At 36.0% G+C, this 20,851-nt stretch overlaps 1 protein-coding gene across 1 annotated transcript in view; it reads left to right on the top strand.

Annotated features, from left to right (window-relative positions):
* Window positions 1-525: 525 nt before the first annotated feature.
* Window positions 526-20,851, top strand: part of LOC105534662 (calcium-binding mitochondrial carrier protein SCaMC-1-like) — a gene marked incomplete at its 5' end in the record, with an annotated part of 35,064 nt that continues 14,738 nt past the window's right edge. The window contains 2 exons of the mRNA XM_011973438.1: window positions 526-684; window positions 4,111-4,263. Coding sequence (XP_011828828.1) covers window positions 526-684; window positions 4,111-4,263 — 312 coding nt within the window. The remainder of the gene's footprint in view (window positions 685-4,110; window positions 4,264-20,851) is intronic.

Consider the following 20,851-nt stretch of genomic DNA (forward strand, 5'->3'; position numbering starts at 1 on the left):
GTAGACCTTTAAAAAGGAAACTGACATTTGAAGAAAGAGTCAATGCAAATAATAAAGAAATTTAATCAAATCATATAAGATGCTACTCTTGAATTTTGACTTAGGTTTAAGTGATTAAAGGAGTTTGAGAGAATTTGAAATAAAAGAGGGAATATTTATTATTTACTCCTTGCCTAGTATGTGGCAGACACTGTGGTGAGTGGCTTGGATGTGATCCCTGTACTCAGGGTTTATATTTTTCATAGAACAGATTAACTAAATAGTTTGAGAATTTAAAATTAATAATTGCTCTAATTTAATTGATTTTACATTAAATCGATATGTCAATGCCTTATTAAAAATCATTTTATGTAGTATAGGTGCTAAGAAAATTGTTGATCTTAATAACAGGAGGTGGCATAAAAAAATCTTTGGATTTTTGGTCCTTGTAAAAAGTTATCCTTGGTCCTTGTAGAAAGCTATCCTTATAATGTATCAAGTGTTTACACTTTTCTTTATTGTCTAATTATTCTTCCTATTTATCAGTTAATTGACATAGGAGAGAGTATAGCTATTCCAGATGAATTTACCGAACAAGAAAAGCAGTCTGGAGATTGGTGGAAGCGTTTGGTGTCAGCAGGAATAGCTAGCGCGGTTGCACGGACATTCACAGCACCTTTAGACCGCTTGAAAGTCATGATGCAGGTTTTTTGCTCACCTTACCTACCCTTTAAGAGTTAAAGTAACTTGAAAAGTCTTTGGCAGCTTTCAAAAAAGGTTTTAAAAAGTGTTTTGGCACATACTGCTTCTCATTAAAAGTTTACATTTTCCTGAAAATGTAAATGCTAATTTTCAATATTAAAAGATTTCTTAATTTTCTTAAATAAGCTACTGTGTATTCAAATCAGTTTTTATTTTAAACAATAATAGAACTGCTCTATTAGAATCTTTTCAAAAAATTAGCTAAATTTATGAAAGAAATGAGAAGATATCATTAGACTTTGTATTGGTTATCTCTAACCTTGGCACCAACATAATAGCATGGTTCTATTCTACCATTTAATTACTAAGAATATTTCCAAGAGGCAGAAAATAAGTTGTTTACAGTTTATTATTATATTTTGTTTAATTACATTTCCTTCATTGAAAATGGATTGTCAACAGTAGTTATAAAATAGTGCATGGCTTAATGTGTTAATTATCATAAGTAGAATCCACAATTAAAATTTGATATTTGCGGAATACTTTCTCTGCAAGGATATAAAAATTAGTAATCCACAACCTAATGAACTTAAATTTCAAATGAAATTTACATAAGTGGGTGTTTTACTATCTTTTGCTTTTTGGTAATGGTGACATTTTAGTGATGGATTATGAACAGTTATTACATAAAGTGAATTAATTGTGTCATAAGTTTAATGTCACATGTTTAAGAACTATTTAGTTTATACTCTTGCCTCATTCTGAAAAATGATTTATCTTAATTAGGAATTAAACTTACATAAATATATCATTTATGGAAAATATAGGTTGTTAGAAGGATAGCTTTTGCGGGGGAAACACTTCATTCACTAATTCCACATATATTTATTTAGGGTCAATTATGTACTAGCTGTTTTAATAGGCATTAGAGACTATAGGAAAATGTTAGATGTAGTTTTTGTCCTTAGAGAATTTACAAGCTTTCTTGGACAATAGTTAGTTAGATAGGTAATAATAAAATGTGATATAAGTGCTATCTACCCAGACAGATGATGCACATAGTACTGTGGGAGTACCAAGGGGAGTAAATACTATTTCCCCATATGCCTAATATTTCTTACATAAATATAGGGTGAGATTCTGCTTAATGCAACCCGTGGAGATAAACCTTTAATTCAGTGGGCTACGTGTAGGGAACATACTTTGAATGGCATTAGACGGTAAGACACACAACCCACCATCCTTCTGCATGTTTGATTCCATCTGTGATCTATATTCTTTTCAGATAGGTGACTCAGTTCAGTCAGTCCTTAGGTAAGAGCAGGAGTTGAAAATTCTGTATTGCAAGTGGAAATATAAAACAGCTTCCTCAATAACTATGCCTGTCAGAAAATTAAATAATGAAATTTAAAGGAGAAAGATACAGACATGATACAATGCTACACAGAGATAGAGACATGTAGGGAGATGAGAAACATGGAAAGGGGACCAAGAGTAAAAATAACGACAATGTATTTGTCATGCGCCCGTCATATGCTAGGCACTAAAAATACAAAGATGAAAAAGCATATTTCTTATACTCCAGGACCTTACAGAGATACAAACAACATATCTACATGATGATGATGATAATATTGAAAACAATAATTGTCAATTAATTAATTGCACATAATCACTGTGTGCAAGATAGAAAATTATATTTATGGCTATTGTAAGGACACAGGGTGGGGTAATCAGTTCTCTGAGGGCATGGAAAAGAGTCAGTGGATTAGGGACGGAGCAAATGGGGGATCTGAAAAGAGTGAAAAAAGAGAAAGGAGTAAGGGAGGTGGATAGAGAAGAGTAGGAAGAGGATGGGAGAGAGAAACATAAAAAAGATAAGGAAAACAGGGGAAAAAAGAGGAGGGAAGATGATAGATACAAGCGAGTTAGAAGTGGGGTGAGGAGAGTACTATAATGAGAAACAAAGGAAGGAAGGGAAAGCAGGAAGGAGTCACTGCCCTTTTATGCTATTCTGGGTTGGATCTCTTGGCTTTCATTTATCCTTATATTTGACAGTGAAAATGGGTTCATTAGAACTTGTGCACTCTATTGATAGAGGTATTATTGTGTGAGCTTCACACAACTGGAAAAGAATTCTGTGAAATAGAGGAAGATATGTATTGTGGTGAGAGGTAGTTTAATATGGTTCGTGAGCAGAGACTTTACAGTCAGAGAGCCCTGGGTTGAAATTTTTGATACTTTAATCACTTTTTCTGATCCACAGACATGTAGGTGGTTTTTACTCCTCCTTTTTTAAAGCAATTATTCATAATTTTATGATGAACACCACTATTTATTAATCTTTTTTCATATTTAAGATTACTTGTTTAAAAAATTCCTAGTTTAAGTAATAATATGAACATTTTTAAGGCTATACATATTTTACCAAATTTTTTTCTAAATTTGTTCTACCCACAGAAGAGAATGTTCATTTTGCCTTGTTCTCCCATGATTTTTCTCTTACTTTATAGGCAGGAGGGCATTTTATTAACATTTAACTTTACTTTCTTAAAAATAGCATTTTTTCTTATTATAACACACTAGAAAAATGGGAAAACACAGAAAAGGATAAAGGAAGACATGAAAATGACCTGTACTCCTCATGTATGAGGTTGTTAGGGATGCTGTAACAAAGTTCTGCAAACTGACTGGCTTAAATAACAGAAACTTATTGTCTCGGTTCTGGAGGCTAGAAGTCGAAAATCAAGGTGTCGGCAGGGTTGGTTCCTTTTGAGCAGTGTGAGAGAGAATCTGTTCCAGGTCTCTTTCCTAGGCTTGCAGAAGGCGGTCTTCTCTATCTCTTCACATTGTTTCCTCTCTGTGTGTGTCATGTCTCTGTGTCCAAATTTCCTTTCATAAGGATGCCAGTCAGAGTAGGGCACACCCTAATGATGTCACTTTAACTGGTTAAAGACCCTGTCTCTAGGTCACATTCTGAGGGAATGAGGATTAGGACTTCAACATACGAATTTTGGGAGACACATGTTAACCCATAACACCTTGCCACCCAGGAATATCCACTGTTGAAAGTTTGATGTATTTTCATTTATCCTTTTCTCATTGCATATATCAATGCACTCTTTAATAATCTTGTAGTATATTTGTACTATCAACACATCTTGTTTATGCTAAAATTCTCTGGTAATTAAGTTATTTCTGTTTTTTTAAGTTGTCCTTTTTTCTTTGATGTGTTAGATTAAAGTATGTATTTTGGCACAAGAAAATATTAACATATCAGTTTTAGATGTCTCTGAGGGAAAATTAAAACTGTTGAAAATCATGAATTTATGCATAATGTATATTTATTTTTATTAGCAATAGCAATACCAATACCATAAAGCCAGCAAAATGAATTGAAAAGTAAATAAATGTGCTATTTATTTATAGGTTCATAGTTTAAAGTCAAGGAAGATGAGATTGATTAGTGGCCTTGAGCAGTTGGTAAAAGAAGGAGGAATTTTTTCCCTTTGGCGAGGAAATGGTGTAAATGTTTTAAAAATTGCACCAGAGACGGCACTCAAGGTTGGGGCCTATGAACAGGTAAAAACATTTTTGTCTGTGGAATTTTAAACAAAAATCAGATTTTAAATTTAATTTTCAAAAATTCATACTCTCATGAAAGAGAAAACTGGAGTGTGTACAAGCAGTAGTTTTCAATGGAAATATTAATTACTGTGTATTCTCATTTGATTTTTTTGTGTTTTCATATTGCTATGGTTTACAAGAGAAGTTCCATAAATTACTCTATATTATAACTGATGTCTTTTAGTATATCTTTTAATTTCAATGTCAGTGTAGGAAGTCTTCACAAAACACTTCATCATTGATTTTATCTTTGAACAATTTGAAAATTTTACAGAAATTTCAGTTCATTTGTTAATGAATATAGAGGATCAACATCTTAATTTAGTCAAGTGATGAAGAGATGAAAAAAATGCATTGAATTTTAAAATTTGTTAATCTCATTTAAATTATTCACTTTGAGATGAGATATGTTTATTTTCAAATATTATAAGATATTAGCGTCATATAAGAGTCCAAGAGTGCTCTGGGTGCCTCTCAAGTTTTCCATCTTCACTGTAAAATCTTGTAGTAATTCTCCTTTCTTTAAACATTTTTATAGCATATAGCATTAAATGGCTTATTTTGCAGACTCTTGTGTATAAGGTCACCAGAACCTCAACATTTTAAGAAAATATTAAAGAATGATCATATCCTTTTCCAACCCAAACAGTTGAAAAGCAAGTAGATGGATGAGTAGGACTCTGGACTTAGTTGTAATGCATGCACATCTTAAAAACATGCATCTCTTACTTAAGTGGGGATTGACTTACTCATTCAGCGAGTATTTCTTTTATTAACTAATTTCTCTTGAATACTTAGTGTGATCAGCTTCTTTTCTAGGTGATGGAAGTGTCATAGCAAATAAAACAGGAAACCAACCAACCAACCAACCAAACAAGAAAAACCCGACTTCCTTTGTCAGAATTGTATTAGAATATAGGTAGGAGGAGACAATAACTAAAGAAGTGAAATATACGGTATGCCATGTGGTGGCAATGGCTATGGGGAAAAGAGAGGATAGAAATTGGAAATAGAAATTGATAACTCTTTCAAGGATTTTTGCTGTGAAGAGAAGGGAAATGCAATGGTAACTGGAGAAGGTATGGGATTAAGAGAATGTTTTTCTAGAAATTGAAGAGGCAACGTTTGTATGCTTAGGAGAATAATCCACGGGAGGGGGTACAAGTGATAATACAGGAAAGGAGGGGAGTGTTGGTAGGGGATTGTCCTTAAATCTTTGAGTGGGTGAGAGGAGATGGGAGCTAATGGTCATGGACGGGTTTGACTTTGGTGAAGCATTTTATCCATAGTTACAGAAGTGCTACTATGTGGACACAGTCATAGCAGGTTTGTGGAAGCATTTTTCCTAGTGCTTCAGTTTCTTCCACGAAATGGGAAGCAAGGACATGTTGGATGTTTGAAGAAACAGAGGGTATGAAATAGTCTTCTAGGAGAGTGAAAGAGCAAATGGATTGAGGAAACATAATAAGATTTCTGGCAGCAAAGGTGCAGTTGAAGTCAGTAGTCATGAATTTAAAGTGATATCAGGCAGCATGTAGATCTATAAAATCTTGTTTTCAATAGGTTTTGAACTCTGGCAGTTTCATATATCTAAATATTTATTGTGTGCCTACCATGTGCTAGCTAGGTCCCATGTCTGGGAATACATGAAAGAACAAGATAAATACTGTCTTTGGCCTTCTAGATCTTACATTCTATCAAAACTAGATATTAAAATTTAAGAAGTGTTTATTTAAATGCAAATATCAATTTAGGCCAGGCACAGTGGCTCACATCTATAGTCCCAGCACTTTGGGAGGCTGAGATGAGGGGATCACTTAGGCCCAGGAATTCAAGACCAGCCTAGGCAACATAGTGAGATCCTGTTTCTATAAAAAATAAAAATAAAATTGGCCAGATTTGGAGGCACACTCCTGTATTCCCAGCTACTTGGGAGGCTGAGGTGGGAGGATTGCTTGGCACTAGGAGTTTGAGGCTGCAGTGGGATGTGATTGTGCAGCTGCAATCCATCCTGGGTGACAGAGTGAGACCCTGTTTCTTTAAAAAACAAAAAAGAAAACTATGTTGCAAAGTATAAAAGAAGCATACCAGTGTGTATATTCATGATTATTACTAGGAATATGCATGTTGTTATTTGTGAGGTAAGGCACAGATGGAAAAAAAATGGCCTGTACCGTAAATCATCAGTATGTCGTCCTCACTATTTATGGTGATACACAGGTGGCATAAAGGACACTCCAGGTAAATGTACTGTTTATTACTAACAGGACTTTGGTTTCAAATTTCTTTCTTGTCTTCAACCCTGATGAGCTGGAGTGGATCAAAATCTGCAACAAAGGACATCCTTTTCTCTATTTAGTGCCAGGCTTGATTAGAGGCAGACTGAAGTAGTCCATTTCATACTTCTGCTCCCTTAGGACCCATCCTGATTCCTGATAGCTTTCCAAGGGCACACCACCTTATGGGGGAAAAAGAGAATGAAAGGAATGCCACAGAAGATGCAAAAACCAGAAGTTGCTGCTGCCCAATTTTATTTACTAATATAATCTCATTTGTTTCCTCACTGTCTAGAAGCCCTACCTTCTCTGGTTAACCCACTTTTCACTTCTCTAGATTTTTCCTGAGGACTCAGTTTTTTTCCTTAACCCATAGCAGAGCACCTTATCATGGGAGGAGTGTTGCATGGGGTGAGGTAAAATAAGTTGTAATATAGGTTGTATTTTACTTCTTGGACCCTGTATAAAGTTCTTATCCCAGCATTATCCATACTTAACATGTCCAGTACTGCTGTTTGACAAGTATTGCTTTTCAAGTAAAAGAATTTTTTTGTTATTCCTTAACAAGTTGTGCTTTTCCTGTCTCCTTGATTTTGCTCACACTTTCTTTCTAGTTGAGTTATCCTTTTTCTCCTTTTAACATATCTAAATTATTTCAAGAACTGAAGTCTTTCCCTTCCTGAGAAGTAACCTATTTCGGTGTCTGCTCTTTCTGCCCTAGTATATTTATTGCTTGTACCACTTATGTAAACTAGAATTAGGTTTAGATGCATGTGACAGAAAACTACAAACAATAGTGACTTAAATAAGATAGAAATTTCTTTCTTTCTCACAAAGTCTGAGGATAGGGAATTTAGGACTGGTATGGAAGTGCCTTGAAGGTGAAAAGAAACTCACTTGCATCCAGCTCACTGTTTACCATCTGTAGAGTATGATCCTTGTCTCCATGAGTCTGAGCTGGAACTCCAGCAATAACATGTAAGTTTTATGCAACAACTAGGGGAAGAAGCAAAGAAGGGCATGTCCCCTTCCATGCAGGACACTTCCACAAAGTGACATACAATACTTATGCTTATATATTATAAACCAAAACTTGGACACATGAACGCATCTAGTTGAAAGGAATCTAATTATATAGTCTTTAGCTGGGAAACAATATGTACAACTGTAAATTTTTGTTTCTTAGGAAAAAAGGAAGATTGATTCTTGGGATACCACCAGCAGCCTCTGCCACTTAACCAGTTTGTGTCCTCTCTTTTAAAACCTATGTTTTAAACAATGTCTTCTAGAAAAATAGTATGATTCTTTAGAATAGGGACCATAGCATCATTCCCAGAATAGTGCCAGCACATCACTGAGTATTACTAAGACCCTAGTGTCATCATTTTATAGATGTAAAAATTGAGGCAAGAGAAGATAAATTACTTGAAGTGACACATTTAGTTGGCAATACAGTCAGAGTCAGAATCCTGTCCTTGGTCCCAGTTCTCCTACCTTGGGACAATGTTTCTAATACTATGTTAGAGTATAGGTCCTCAATCAGACTGGTAGGACGTATCAGTGTGGCTTTAAGTGGTTAACTGAGATTTGTAAATTATGATTAATAGTAGTTGAATACCAAAGTTTACGAGTGATTTACTCAAAAGGGAGATTTTATAGGGTAATACTTAAGGTCTGGCACTGGAACCAGGCTTTCTAAGTTCAAATCCTAGCTCTACCACTTGCTAGCTATGCAAAATACAGCAAGCTTCTTAACCTCTGTGTGCTTCAGTTTTCTTACATGTTCCTTAACTTAAAATAGAAGAAATAATGATTAGAGTTGTTGTGGGAATTAAGCGAATTAACATGTATATAAAGTGCCTAGAACAATATCTGACACAAGCATTTATATGCATTTTCTTTTTTTTTTTTTGTAATAGACAAGGCTATATCTTTAACATAATGGGCACTTTTACTTACTTGCAGCTAGGAGAGAAAAGAGGGCCTTATACTGGCATATGTGGAATTGTACATAAAACATAACCCGTGGAAATGTGTGGCAAATGTGAATGTCAACTGTCATGTGTTCAGCTGGAAAAAATCTCTAAAAAATTAACAGATATTTTAGATTGTCAGGGTCTGCAAAACCACCCCCAGGTTCAGTGATTTGCTAGGAGTACTCACAGGACTCAGTGTATAGTCACACGTGTGGCTACAATTCATTACAGTGAAAGGATACAAAGCAAAATTGCCAAAGAGAAAAGGTGCATAGGGTGAAGACCAGAGGAAACCAGATGTAAGCTTTCAAGTGTCCCATAGAGTCACATTCCACATGCTTAAATCCTCCAGCAATGAGTTATAATAACACATGAAATGTCTATCCCATTAGAGACTTAGTGCCCAAGGTTTCACTGGGGTTGGTCACGTAAGTACCCTCTGCATGGCATGTTCCAATATTTCAGACTCCCACAAGGAAAGCAGATATTCAGCTCAAATAATATTGCTTGCATAAAAAGTTTAGGCACAGCGAGCCATTCTTAACAGGGAATGATGGAAACCCTTCCCAAATCCAAGTTACCAAACACCAGCCAAGGGCCAACTTTGAGGGCAGTCTTTTCTAAAGATAGCAGTTTCAGTCCTGCTATATTAACTCTTTTCTTCACACAAACCATTTTAGAAATGTCACCATGAAGGGTAAAAAATTTCCTGGTAAACTTTTAGCTTAAAAAAAAAATACTACCTAATTCTTTGGCATCAAGGGATGCTATTATTTCTTTCTTTTATTTATTTATTTTTATTATTATTTCTTATATCTTTTTTTGCCTGTTCTTTTCCCGTACAGCTTTATTGAGGTATAACTGACAATTAAAAAGTTGTATATTTAAGGTATACAACTTGATGATTTGATATACCTGTACATTGTGAGGTGATAATCAAAATCAAGCCAATTAACATACCCATCGTTTCACATCATAACCAGCTTCTTTTTGGAAATGTGTGATGAGAACCTTTAAGATCTATTCTCTTAGCAAAATTTCAAGTACCATAGCATCATTCCCAGAATAGTGCCAGCACATCACTGAGTATTACTAAGACCCTAGTGTCATCATTTTATAGATGTAAAAATTGAGGCAAGAGAAGATAAATTACTTGAAGTGACACATTTAGTTGGCAATACAGTCAGAGTCAGAATCCTGTCCTTGGTCCCAGTTCTCCTACCTTGGGACAATGTTTCTAATACTATGTTAGAGTATAGGTCCTCAATCAGACTGGTAGGACGTATCAGTGTGGCTTTAAGTGGTTAACTGAGATTTGTAAATTATGATTAATAGTAGTTGAATACCAAAGTTTACGAGTGATTTACTCAAAAGGGAGATTTTATAGGGTAATACTTAAGGTCTGGCACTGGAACCAGGCTTTCTAAGTTCAAATCCTAGCTCTACCACTTGCTAGCTATGCAAAATACAGCAAGCTTCTTAACCTCTGTGTGCTTCAGTTTTCTTACATGTTCCTTAACTTAAAATAGAAGAAATAATGATTAGAGTTGTTGTGGGAATTAAGCGAATTAACATGTATATAAAGTGCCTAGAACAATATCTGACACAAGCATTTATATGCATTTTCTTTTTTTTTTTTTGTAATAGACAAGGCTATATCTTTAACATAATGGGCACTTTTACTTACTTGCAGCTAGGAGAGAAAAGAGGGCCTTATACTGGCATATGTGGAATTGTACATAAAACATAACCCGTGGAAATGTGTGGCAAATGTGAATGTCAACTGTCATGTGTTCAGCTGGAAAAAATCTCTAAAAAATTAACAGATATTTTAGATTGTCAGGGTCTGCAAAACCACCCCCAGGTTCAGTGATTTGCTAGGAGTACTCACAGGACTCAGTGTATAGTCACACGTGTGGCTACAATTCATTACAGTGAAAGGATACAAAGCAAAATTGCCAAAGAGAAAAGGTGCATAGGGTGAAGACCAGAGGAAACCAGATGTAAGCTTTCAAGTGTCCCATAGAGTCACATTCCACATGCTTAAATCCTCCAGCAATGAGTTATAATAACACATGAAATGTCTATCCCATTAGAGACTTAGTGCCCAAGGTTTCACTGGGGTTGGTCACGTAAGTACCCTCTGCATGGCATGTTCCAATATTTCAGACTCCCACAAGGAAAGCAGATATTCAGCTCAAATAATATTGCTTGCATAAAAAGTTTAGGCACAGCGAGCCATTCTTAACAGGGAATGATGGAAACCCTTCCCAAATCCAAGTTACCAAACACCAGCCAAGGGCCAACTTTGAGGGCAGTCTTTTCTAAAGATAGCAGTTTCAGTCCTGCTATATTAACTCTTTTCTTCACACAAACCATTTTAGAAATGTCACCATGAAGGGTAAAAAATTTCCTGGTAAACTTTTAGCTTAAAAAAAAATACTACCTAATTCTTTGGCATCAAGGGATGCTATTATTTCTTTCTTTTATTTATTTATTTTTATTATTATTTCTTATATCTTTTTTTGCCTGTTCTTTTCCCGTACAGCTTTATTGAGGTATAACTGACAATTAAAAAGTTGTATATTTAAGGTATACAACTTGATGATTTGATATACCTGTACATTGTGAGGTGATAATCAAAATCAAGCCAATTAACATACCCATCGTTTCACATCATAACCAGCTTCTTTTTGGAAATGTGTGATGAGAACCTTTAAGATCTATTCTCTTAGCAAAATTTCAAGTGTACAATACATTGTTGTCAACCATATTCACAGTGTTGCACGTTAAATCTCCAGAACTGATTAACTTTGAATAACTGAAACTTTGTACCCTTTGACCAATGTCTCCCCATTTCTGCCTCCTCGCAGGCCCTTGCAATCATCATTCTACTCTCTGCTTCTGTGAGTTTGACTATTTTCGATTCCACATATAAGTAAGATTGTGTAGTATTTGTCTTTCTGCATCTGGTTCATTTCACTTAGCGTAATGTCCTCCAGGTTCATCCCTGTTGTAAGTGGCAGGATTTATTTCTTTTTAAAGACTAAATAATATTCCATTGTATGGATTGTATGTATTCTGTTGTAATATTCCATTATATACCACATTTTCTTTAACCATTTATTCATCATTGGACATTTAGGTTACCTCCATATCTTGGCTATTGTGAATAATGCTGAAATGAACATCAGAGTGCAATTATCCCTTTGAGATACTGATTTCATTTCCTTTGGATATATACCCAGAAGTGTGATTGCTGGATCATCAGGTAGTTCTGTTTTAAATTTTTTGAGGAACCTACATATTGTTCTCTATATGGATATAGCAATTTATATCCCATCATGAGTGTATAAGAATTCTTATTCTTTTTTAAATTCACATTCATAACACTTGTTATCTCTTGTCTTTCTGATAGTAGTCCTTCTAAAAGGTGTGAGGTGGTTTCTCTTTGTGGTTTTGGCTTGCATTTCCCTGTTTATTAGTAATGTTGAGCAGCTTTTCATATACCTGCTGGCCATTTGTATGTCTTCTTTGAGAAAATGTCTACTCAAGTTCTTTGTTCATTTTACAATCAGTTTCTTTTGCTATTCAGTTGCATGAGTTCCTTATCTGTTTTGCATACTAAACTCTTATCAGAAATATTATTTGCAAATATTTTCTCCCATTCTGTAGGTTGCCTTTTCACTCTGCCCAGTTATTTCCTTTGCTATGCAGAAGATATTTAGTTTGATGTAACTGCTCTTGTTTATTTTTGCTTTTGCTACCTGTGCTTTGGTATCATAAATATTTGAAAAATCATCACCCAGAAGAATGTCAAGAAGCTTCTCCCCTACATTTCCTTCTAGTAGTTGTACTGCTAGAAGTACAGTACAACTGTACAGGCCTGATGTTTAAGTTTTTAATCCATTTTTAGTTGGTTTTTGTATATGGTGTGACATAAGGGTCTCCTTCTTCTACATGTGAATATCCAGTTTTTCCAACAGTATTTATTGAAGAGACTATCTTTTCCCCATTGAGTGTTCTTGGCATCTTATCAAAGGTCAGTTGACTGTAGATAAATGGGTTTGTTTCTAGGCTTTCTCTTCTGTTCCATTGATCTAGCTGTCTGTCTTTATTACCATCCTCCTTTTGTTATTATGGCTTTATAATTAATATGTTTTGAAATTGGAAAGTGGTTATGCTCCCAGCTTTGTTCCTCTTGCTCAAGACTGATTTGTGTATTCAGGGTCTTTTGTGGTTTCATATGAATTTTAGGAGTTTTAAAAATGTCTATAGAAGGAATAACACTGAATTTTTTGGGGGATTGCATTGAATTTGTAGATAGCTTTGGCTAGTATGGACATTTGAACAATGTTAATTCTTTCAATTCTTTCAATGGACATGGATGTCTTTCTATTTATCTGTGTCTTCTTTAATTTCCTTCATCAATGTTTTATAATTTTCAGTGTACAAGTCTTTAACCTCTTTGGTTAAGTTTATTCCTACATATTTTAATCTTTTGTGCTATTGTGAATGGCAAAAAAGATTAAAGATTATTATTTTCTTAATTTCCTTTCCACATAGTTCATTGTTTGTGTACAGAAACACTAATGAATTTTGTATGGTGATTTTTCTATCCTGAAAATTTACTGAATTTGTTTATTATAACATTTTTGGGGAGTTGAGTCTTTAGAATTTTCCATCTATATGACCATGTCATCAAAAACAGAGATAATTTTACTTCTTTCTTTAGTTATGTCTTTACTTTTTCTTGCCTAATTGCTTCAACTAGGATTTCAGTACTATGTCGAAGTAGCAAGAGTGGGCATCCTTGCCTTATACTGAATGTTAGAGGGAAAGCTTTCAATTTTTTCCCATTTATTATGACGTTAACTGTGGACTTTTAATATATGGACTTTATTGTGTTGAGGTAAGTTCCATCTATGCCTATTTTGCTGAGCATTTTAATTATAAATTAATGTTAAATAATGCTGTTTCTGCATCTATTGAGATGATTATGTGTTTTTTTTTTTTTTCCTTTCATTTTGTTATTGTGTTGTATCACTTTGATTGATTTGAGTATAGTGAACCATCTTTGCATCCCAGGGATAAATCCCACTTGGTCATCGTGTGTGATCCTTTTAATGTGCTATTGAATTCAGTTTGCTAGTACTTTATGAAGGATTTTTATATCTGTGTTCATTAGGGATATTGGCCTTTTTTGTGTGTTACCTTTGTCTGGTTTGAAATCAGCCTGATGCTGTCCTCATAAAATAAATTTGGGAGTGTTCCCTGTTCTTCCACTTTTTGGAAGTGTTTGAGAAGGATTGGTATTAATTCTTTGAATGTTTGGTAGAAGCTGTCCATAAAGTCATCTGGCCCTTGGCTTTTCTTTGTTGGGAAGTTTTTGATTACTGATTCAATCTCCTTTTTTTAACTGGTGTGTTCAGGCTTTCTATTTCTTCTTTATTCAGTTTTGGTAGATTGTATTCTCCTAGGAATATATCAGTTTCTCTCAAGTTATTCAATCTGTTGGCATATAATTCTTATAATCCTTATCAGTCTCTTATAATCCTTATTTTTGTAACATAATGCTCCTTTTTATTTCTATTTTTATTTTATTTTTATTTTTATTGTTTTTTTTGAGACGGAGTCTCACTCTGTCTGCCAGACCGGAGTGCAAATGGCACCATTTCGGCTCACCGCTATCTCTGCCTCCTGAGTTCAAGTGATTCTCCTCCCTCAGCCTCCCGAGTAGCTGGGACTACAGGCTGGTGCTACCATGCCCAGCTAATTTTTTTTGTATTTTTAGTAGAGACAGGGTTTCACTGTGTTAGCCAGGATGGTCTCGATCTCTTGACCTCGTGATCCACCCACCTCGGCCTCCCAAAGTGCTGGGATTACAGGCATGAGCCACCGCGCCCAGCCACTATTTAATTTTTTTTGAGATGGAGTCTCGCTCTGTCTCCCAGGCTGGAGTGTGATACATGGTGTTGGCTCACTGCAACCTCCACCTCCCGAGTTCAAGCTCAATTCTCCTGCTTCAGCCTTCTGAGTAGCTGGGATTACAGGTGCCTGCCCCCATGCCTGGCTAATTTTTTGTAATTTTAATAGAGATGGGGTTTCACCATATTGGCCAGACTGGTCTTGAACTCCTGACCTCAGGTGATCTGCCCACCTTGGCCTCCCAAAGTGCTAGGATTACAGGCGTGAGCCACCAAGCCTGGCCTATTTATAATTTTGATTATTTAAGCCTTTTCTCTTTTTTTCCTTAGTCTAGCTATGGTTTTGTCAGTTTTGTTTATCTTCAAAAACAAACAAAAAAACCAACAACTACAACAATAGCAACGCAGTTTTATTGATTTCTTTTATTGCCTTTCTGTTCTCTATTTAATTTATTTCTACTCTCTGATCTCTATGAGTTCCTTCTTTATGTTAATTTTGGGATTAGTTTGTTTTCCTTTTGCTAGTTTCTTCATATTAGGTTGCTTACTTTTAATCCAGGCATGTAAGCCTGTAAAATTCCCTCTTAGTACTACTTTTGCTGCATCCTGTAAGGTTTGATATCTTGTAGTTTGTTTGTTTGTTTCAAGATATGTTTAAAATTCCCTTTTGGTTTCCTTTTAGAAACTGGGGTTTGGCTGGGCATGGTACTCGTGCCTATAATCCCAGCAGTTTGGGAGGCCGAGGTGGGCAGATCACCTGAGGTCAGGAATTCGAGATCAGCCTACCCAACATGACGAAACCCTGTCTCTACTAATAATACAAAAAATTAACTGGGTGTGATGGTGGGCGCCTATAATCCCAGCTATTTGGGAGGCTGAGGCAGGAGAATTGCTTGAACCCTGGAGGCAGAGGTTGCAGTGAACCAAGATCGTGCCACTGCATTCCAGCCTGGGCTATGAGAGTGAAACTCCATCTCAAAAAAAAGAAAAAGAAAAAAAAAAAGAAATTGGAGTTTAAATTGGTTTTGAAACAACTTATTAGTTGTTCAAGAGTATGTTGATTAATATGCATTTATTTTTGTGAATTTTTTCATTTTCTTGTTGCTTATTATTTTCCAGTTTTGTTCCATTGTGGTCATAAAAGATACTTGGAATGACTTTAGTTTTCTTATATATGTTAAGACTTGTTTTGTGACCTAACACGTGGTCTGTACTGGAGAATGTTTCATGTATGCTTGAGAAGAATGAGTATTCTGCTGCTGCTGTTGGGTGGTAAGTTCTATATATGGTTGTTAGGTCCATTTGGTTTATTTGTTGGTTAAGTCACCTGTTTCTTTATTGACATTCTGTCTGGGAGTTCTATCCATGACTGAAAGTGGGGTATTAAAGTTCCCTACTATTATTGTGTTGCTATCTTTCCTTTCGGTTTTGTCAATATTTACCTTATATATTTAGGAACTCTGATGTTGGGTGCACATATATTTGTTATATCTTCCTGTTCAATCACTCCTTTTATCATTATATAATGTCATTATTTGTCTCTGGAGATGTCTGTTTTGTCTAAGTATAGCTGTGCATGCTTTCTTTTGGTTACTATTTGCATGAACTGTCTTTTTCTATCCCTTCACTTTCACCCCATATGTGTCTTTAAATATAAAGTGAGGTCAGACATGGTGGCTCACACCTGTAATCTCAGTGCTTTTGGAGACTGAGGCAGGAGGGTCACTTGAGGCTAAGAGTTCAAGACCATCCTGGACAACATAGTGAGATCCCCATCTCTACAAAAAGAAAAAAAAAAATAGCCCTCCCTATAGTCCTAGCTACTCGGGAGGCTGAGGCAAGAGGATCATTTGAACCCAGGAGTTCGAGGCTGCGGTGAGCTATGATCATACCAGTGCACTCCAGCCTGTATGACAGAGGAAGATGACCTTATCTCAAAAATAAGGAAAAAAAAACCCCAACATATGTATATATATAAAGTGGGTCTCTTGTATGCATTCAGCTACTGTATGTTTCTTGATTGGCGAGTTTAATGCATTTACCTTTAAAGTGATTATTAATAGGTAAACACTATTGCCATCTTATTAACTGTTTTCTGTCTGTTTTGCAGTTGTTTTCGTCTTCTCTTCCTGTCTTTCTTGGTTATTTTATGATTTTTTTGCAATGATTTGCTTTGATTCTTTTCACTTTATCTTTTGTGTATCAGAGTTTTTCTTTTGTGGTTACTTTGAGACTTGCATAAAATATTTGTAATTGTAATAATCTATTTTAAGTTGATACAACTTAACTTCAGTCACATACAAAAACTCTACACTTTACTTCCCTCTCTCATTTTGTGTTATAATCAGAGTTTGATAGTTTTTATATTGTGCATTCATTAGCAACTTTTTTAATTTTTTAAAAGTTTTAATTTTTAATTTTTATTTTTGAACATTTACCTTCAGGGGCACATGTGCAGGTTTGTTACATCGGTAAATGTGTGTCATGGGGGCTTGTTGTGCAGATTATTTCATCACCCAGGTATTAATCTAGTGTCCATTAGTTATTTTTTCTGATTCTCTCCCTCCTCCTACCTTCTACCTTCTAATAGGCCCCAGTGTATATGGTTCCCCTCTATGTTTCCATGTGTTCTCATCATTTAGATCCCACTTGTAAGTGAGAACATGTAGCATTTGGTTTTCTGTTCCTGCATTAGTTTTCTAAGGATGATGTCCTCCACCTCCATCCATGTTCCTGCAAAGGACATGATCTCATTATTTTTTATGGCTACATATTATTCCATGGTGTATATGTATATATATACCATTATAAAGAAATGTATACCATTTTGTTTATCCAGTCTATCATTGATGGGGATTTAGGCTGATTCCATGTATTTACTATTGTGAATAGTACTGCAATGAACATATGTGTGCACGTGTCTTCATAATAGAATGATTTATATTCCCTTAGGTATATACCCAGTAATGGGACTGCTGGGTCAAATGACATTTCTATCTTTAGGTCTTTGAGGAATCACCACGATGTCCTCTACAATGCTTGAACTAATTTACACTCCCACCAACAGTGTATAAGTGTTCCTTTTTCTACATAATCTTGCCAGCATCTGTTATTTTTTGACATTTTAATAATAGTCATTCTGACCGGTGTGAGATGGTATCTCATTGTGTTTTCATCATTTCTCTAATGATTAATAATGTTGAGTTTTTTTTTTTTTTTAAAAGCCTGCCGGCCAAAAGGAAAACCTCCTTTGAAAAAGAATCGGTCAAGGCCCTTGCCCCCCTTTTTTAAAAGGGGTTTTTTTTCCTTGTAAATTTGTTTAAGTTCCTTATAGATGCTGGATATTAGACCTTTGTCAGATATGTAGTTTGCAAAAATTTTTCCCTTTCTGTAGGTTGTTTGTTTACTCTGTTGATAGTTTATTTTGCTAACAAATTTGTATATTTTAACTTTCATATTATACTTAATTTGTGCATCCCCATTGCAATGTTACATTCATATATATTTGTCTATATGTTTACCTTTTCCAGTGAGATTTATTGTTATACATGTTTTTGCATTGCTGTTTGGCATATTTTCTTTTCATTTTGAGGAATTCTCTTAAGCATTTCTGTACAACAGGTATAGTGTTGACAAACTCCCTCAGTTGTTGTTTGCCTGGGAAATATTTTCTCTGTTTCATTTTAAAGTATAATTTTTCCAGGTATAGTATTATTGGTTGACAGAGTATTTCTTCTTTAGTGCTTTGACTATCATTCCACACTCTGCTGCTATACATCTTTTAGCTGAGAAATTAACTAATAGTTTTATAAGGGTCACCTTATATATGATGAGTCACTTTTCTTTTACTGCTTTCAGAATTCTCTTTGTTTTTCACCTTGGAAATTTAATTTGATCATAAAGTGTCTTAATATAGTCCTATTTGGGTTGATCCTGTTTGGGGAATCTTTGAGTTTCGTGAACCTGGATGTCCATTTCCCTTTCAAGATTTGGCAAGTTTTCAGCTGTTTTTTCTTTAAATAAGCTCTCTACTCCCCTTTTATCTCTCTTCTCCTTCTGGAACTTCCATAATGCATGTATTGATTTGCTTGACGGTGTCCCATAAATTCCATAGGATTTCTTTTTTCACTCTTTTTTCTTTTTTTCTCTTCTGGATAATTTCAAATGACCTGTCTTCAAGTTGACATATGTTTCACTAGCTCGCTGAACTTCTTTAAAACAATTACTTTGGGTTATTTGTCAGGCAATTTGTGTATCTCCATTTCTTTGGGTCTGGTTACTAGAAAATTATTATATTCTTTTGGTGATGAAAAGTTTCTGTGATGTTTTCCTGTGTTCTTTGTAACTTTGTGTTTGCATTTAAACATTTGAAGGAAGAGTCACCTCTTCTAGGCTTTACAGACTGGCTTTGGTGGGGGAAAACCATCACCTGCCGGTAGGTGTGAGGGTGTGGATGACTGCAGTGTGGCAGCTCTGGTTAAAGGGGAAGTAGAGTAGCATAGACTGCAGGTATCTCCATCAGCTTAGGTCCACATCAGCAAAGACTGCAGTGGTTCCTGGTGACCAAGGTTAAAGGTCTGCAGTGACAGTGAGGACTGATTAGGTCCTCTGTAGTGAAGGCTGTTGGCATGCCCTTCTCTTCTTTTCACTCACTGGGAGAAGTTGTGGTTGACAGGATCCCTCTTTGTACTAGGATCTGGGATACAGGGGTACTCATAGTGGTGGTGGTGCCATTGTCCAGGACACAAAGAGTGGCAGTGGTGCCTAGATCTGGAGTGTAGAACACACATTCCAAACATTAACACACACTGTCTGTGTGTTATCGGAGCCTGAGGCACAAGTATGTGTGGAGCAGTGGTGGTGCTAATGTTTAGAATGCAGGCATGAGTGGAACAGTTGCAGAGCTGGGGTCTGGGGGTATGTGTGTGGAGGTGCTGGATAGTACATGGCTCTGGCCTGGACGGGGCACAGTGGCAGTACTTTCTGGTTGTGGGGCACAGAAGTGTGTACCTCAGGCAGCTGTCAGCTGAGGCCAGCACTGGCAAAGACTGTGGTAGTCCTTGGCGGTGAAGGCTGCTGGGGTGTTTCTGCTCATGTGTCCTCTCACCAGAGGGCAGTTAGGACCTAGGAGATCTCTCTTGGTGCAGATCTGGACTGGACTGAGAGCTAGGGTGACACAACTAAAATGCTTCCTGTGTTTTCCTTTGTGATAGGTCTCAGTTTTGTGTTCCATTGGGTTGTTGCTGCTCCTTCTTTGTACTCTGGAGCTCTCTCAAAGCTATTTTCATCAGTAGGTAGTTGTTTAAACATTGTTTTTGTGGGGGACTAATGTTGAGACCTTTTAGTCCACCATCTTGCTAAACATCCAGAAATCTATTATTTCTTATCTTGTAATCAGTATTGCTGGCCAGTCATCTTTTGCCTGGTCTACTGCCATGGATTCCCAACTGGTATCATCATATCTCCAATCCATTTTTCACACTGCTACCAGAGTAGTCCCTTAAAAAGATAAATCTGGTTATGTCATCTCTCTACCTTAAAACCCTCCAGTGGTCACTCACTTCTCTTAATTGCAACATCTAAAATCCTTATTTTGACTAGCAAGGTGCAAAATGACTTGGCCTCTTGCCCTCTTCTTCACTTTCATTATTCTTTGCAGCCAAACTGGCTTTTTATTTTTCCACTTATTCTAGTACACCATGCTTCTTTTTATTTCAGGTACTTCTCATATGCTGTTTCCTCTACCCAACAGGAGGGAATTACAACCAATACTATTGTTAACTGTTCTCAAAGCTATACTTGATATTTGTTATCTCATTTGGCCAGTACTTTGGCTAGGTTTTTGTTTGGTGGGTAACATGAGCTTTTATCCCTGAGGAATCTGAACTTTTAGTTGCTTTGTTCTTCTCTCTTTTTGTTTGCTATCATTCCCCCATTCACTGTTACTACTATGCAGTAAAATACCATATATATAAGTGCTCACCTGTGTATCCTTGGGCTTTACCATATCAATGAAAGGTGACATGATTTTTACCTGCCAGCATCTAAGATCTATTTGCCTAGGGTCTTCCTCTGGCCTCTGGAGCCTGTTCTGTTTCTGGAAATGGCAGGCTGGAAATGATAAGGAATTAAGGCCCCTGGGAGCAGCCTTCACTAATAAGTGATGGACATTAGTAGATAAATACCCTAATGCCCTTGTTCATTTGGGGTGGGATAATTCTGAAGTCTATGCTCTACATTATTTCCCAGAAGTTCTTAATAAGATTAAGCCCCAGTTGCATATCATGGCAGCTTGCTTAATAACACATACTTTATCAGCTTTTGCTATTCCCTTTCTCACATCCTCAGTCCCCTACCAGTATGT

Source organism: Mandrillus leucophaeus, unplaced genomic scaffold (assembly GCF_000951045.1).
Source record: "Mandrillus leucophaeus isolate KB7577 unplaced genomic scaffold, Mleu.le_1.0 Scaffold1376, whole genome shotgun sequence".
NCBI classification, from domain to species: Eukaryota; Metazoa; Chordata; class Mammalia; order Primates; family Cercopithecidae; genus Mandrillus; species Mandrillus leucophaeus.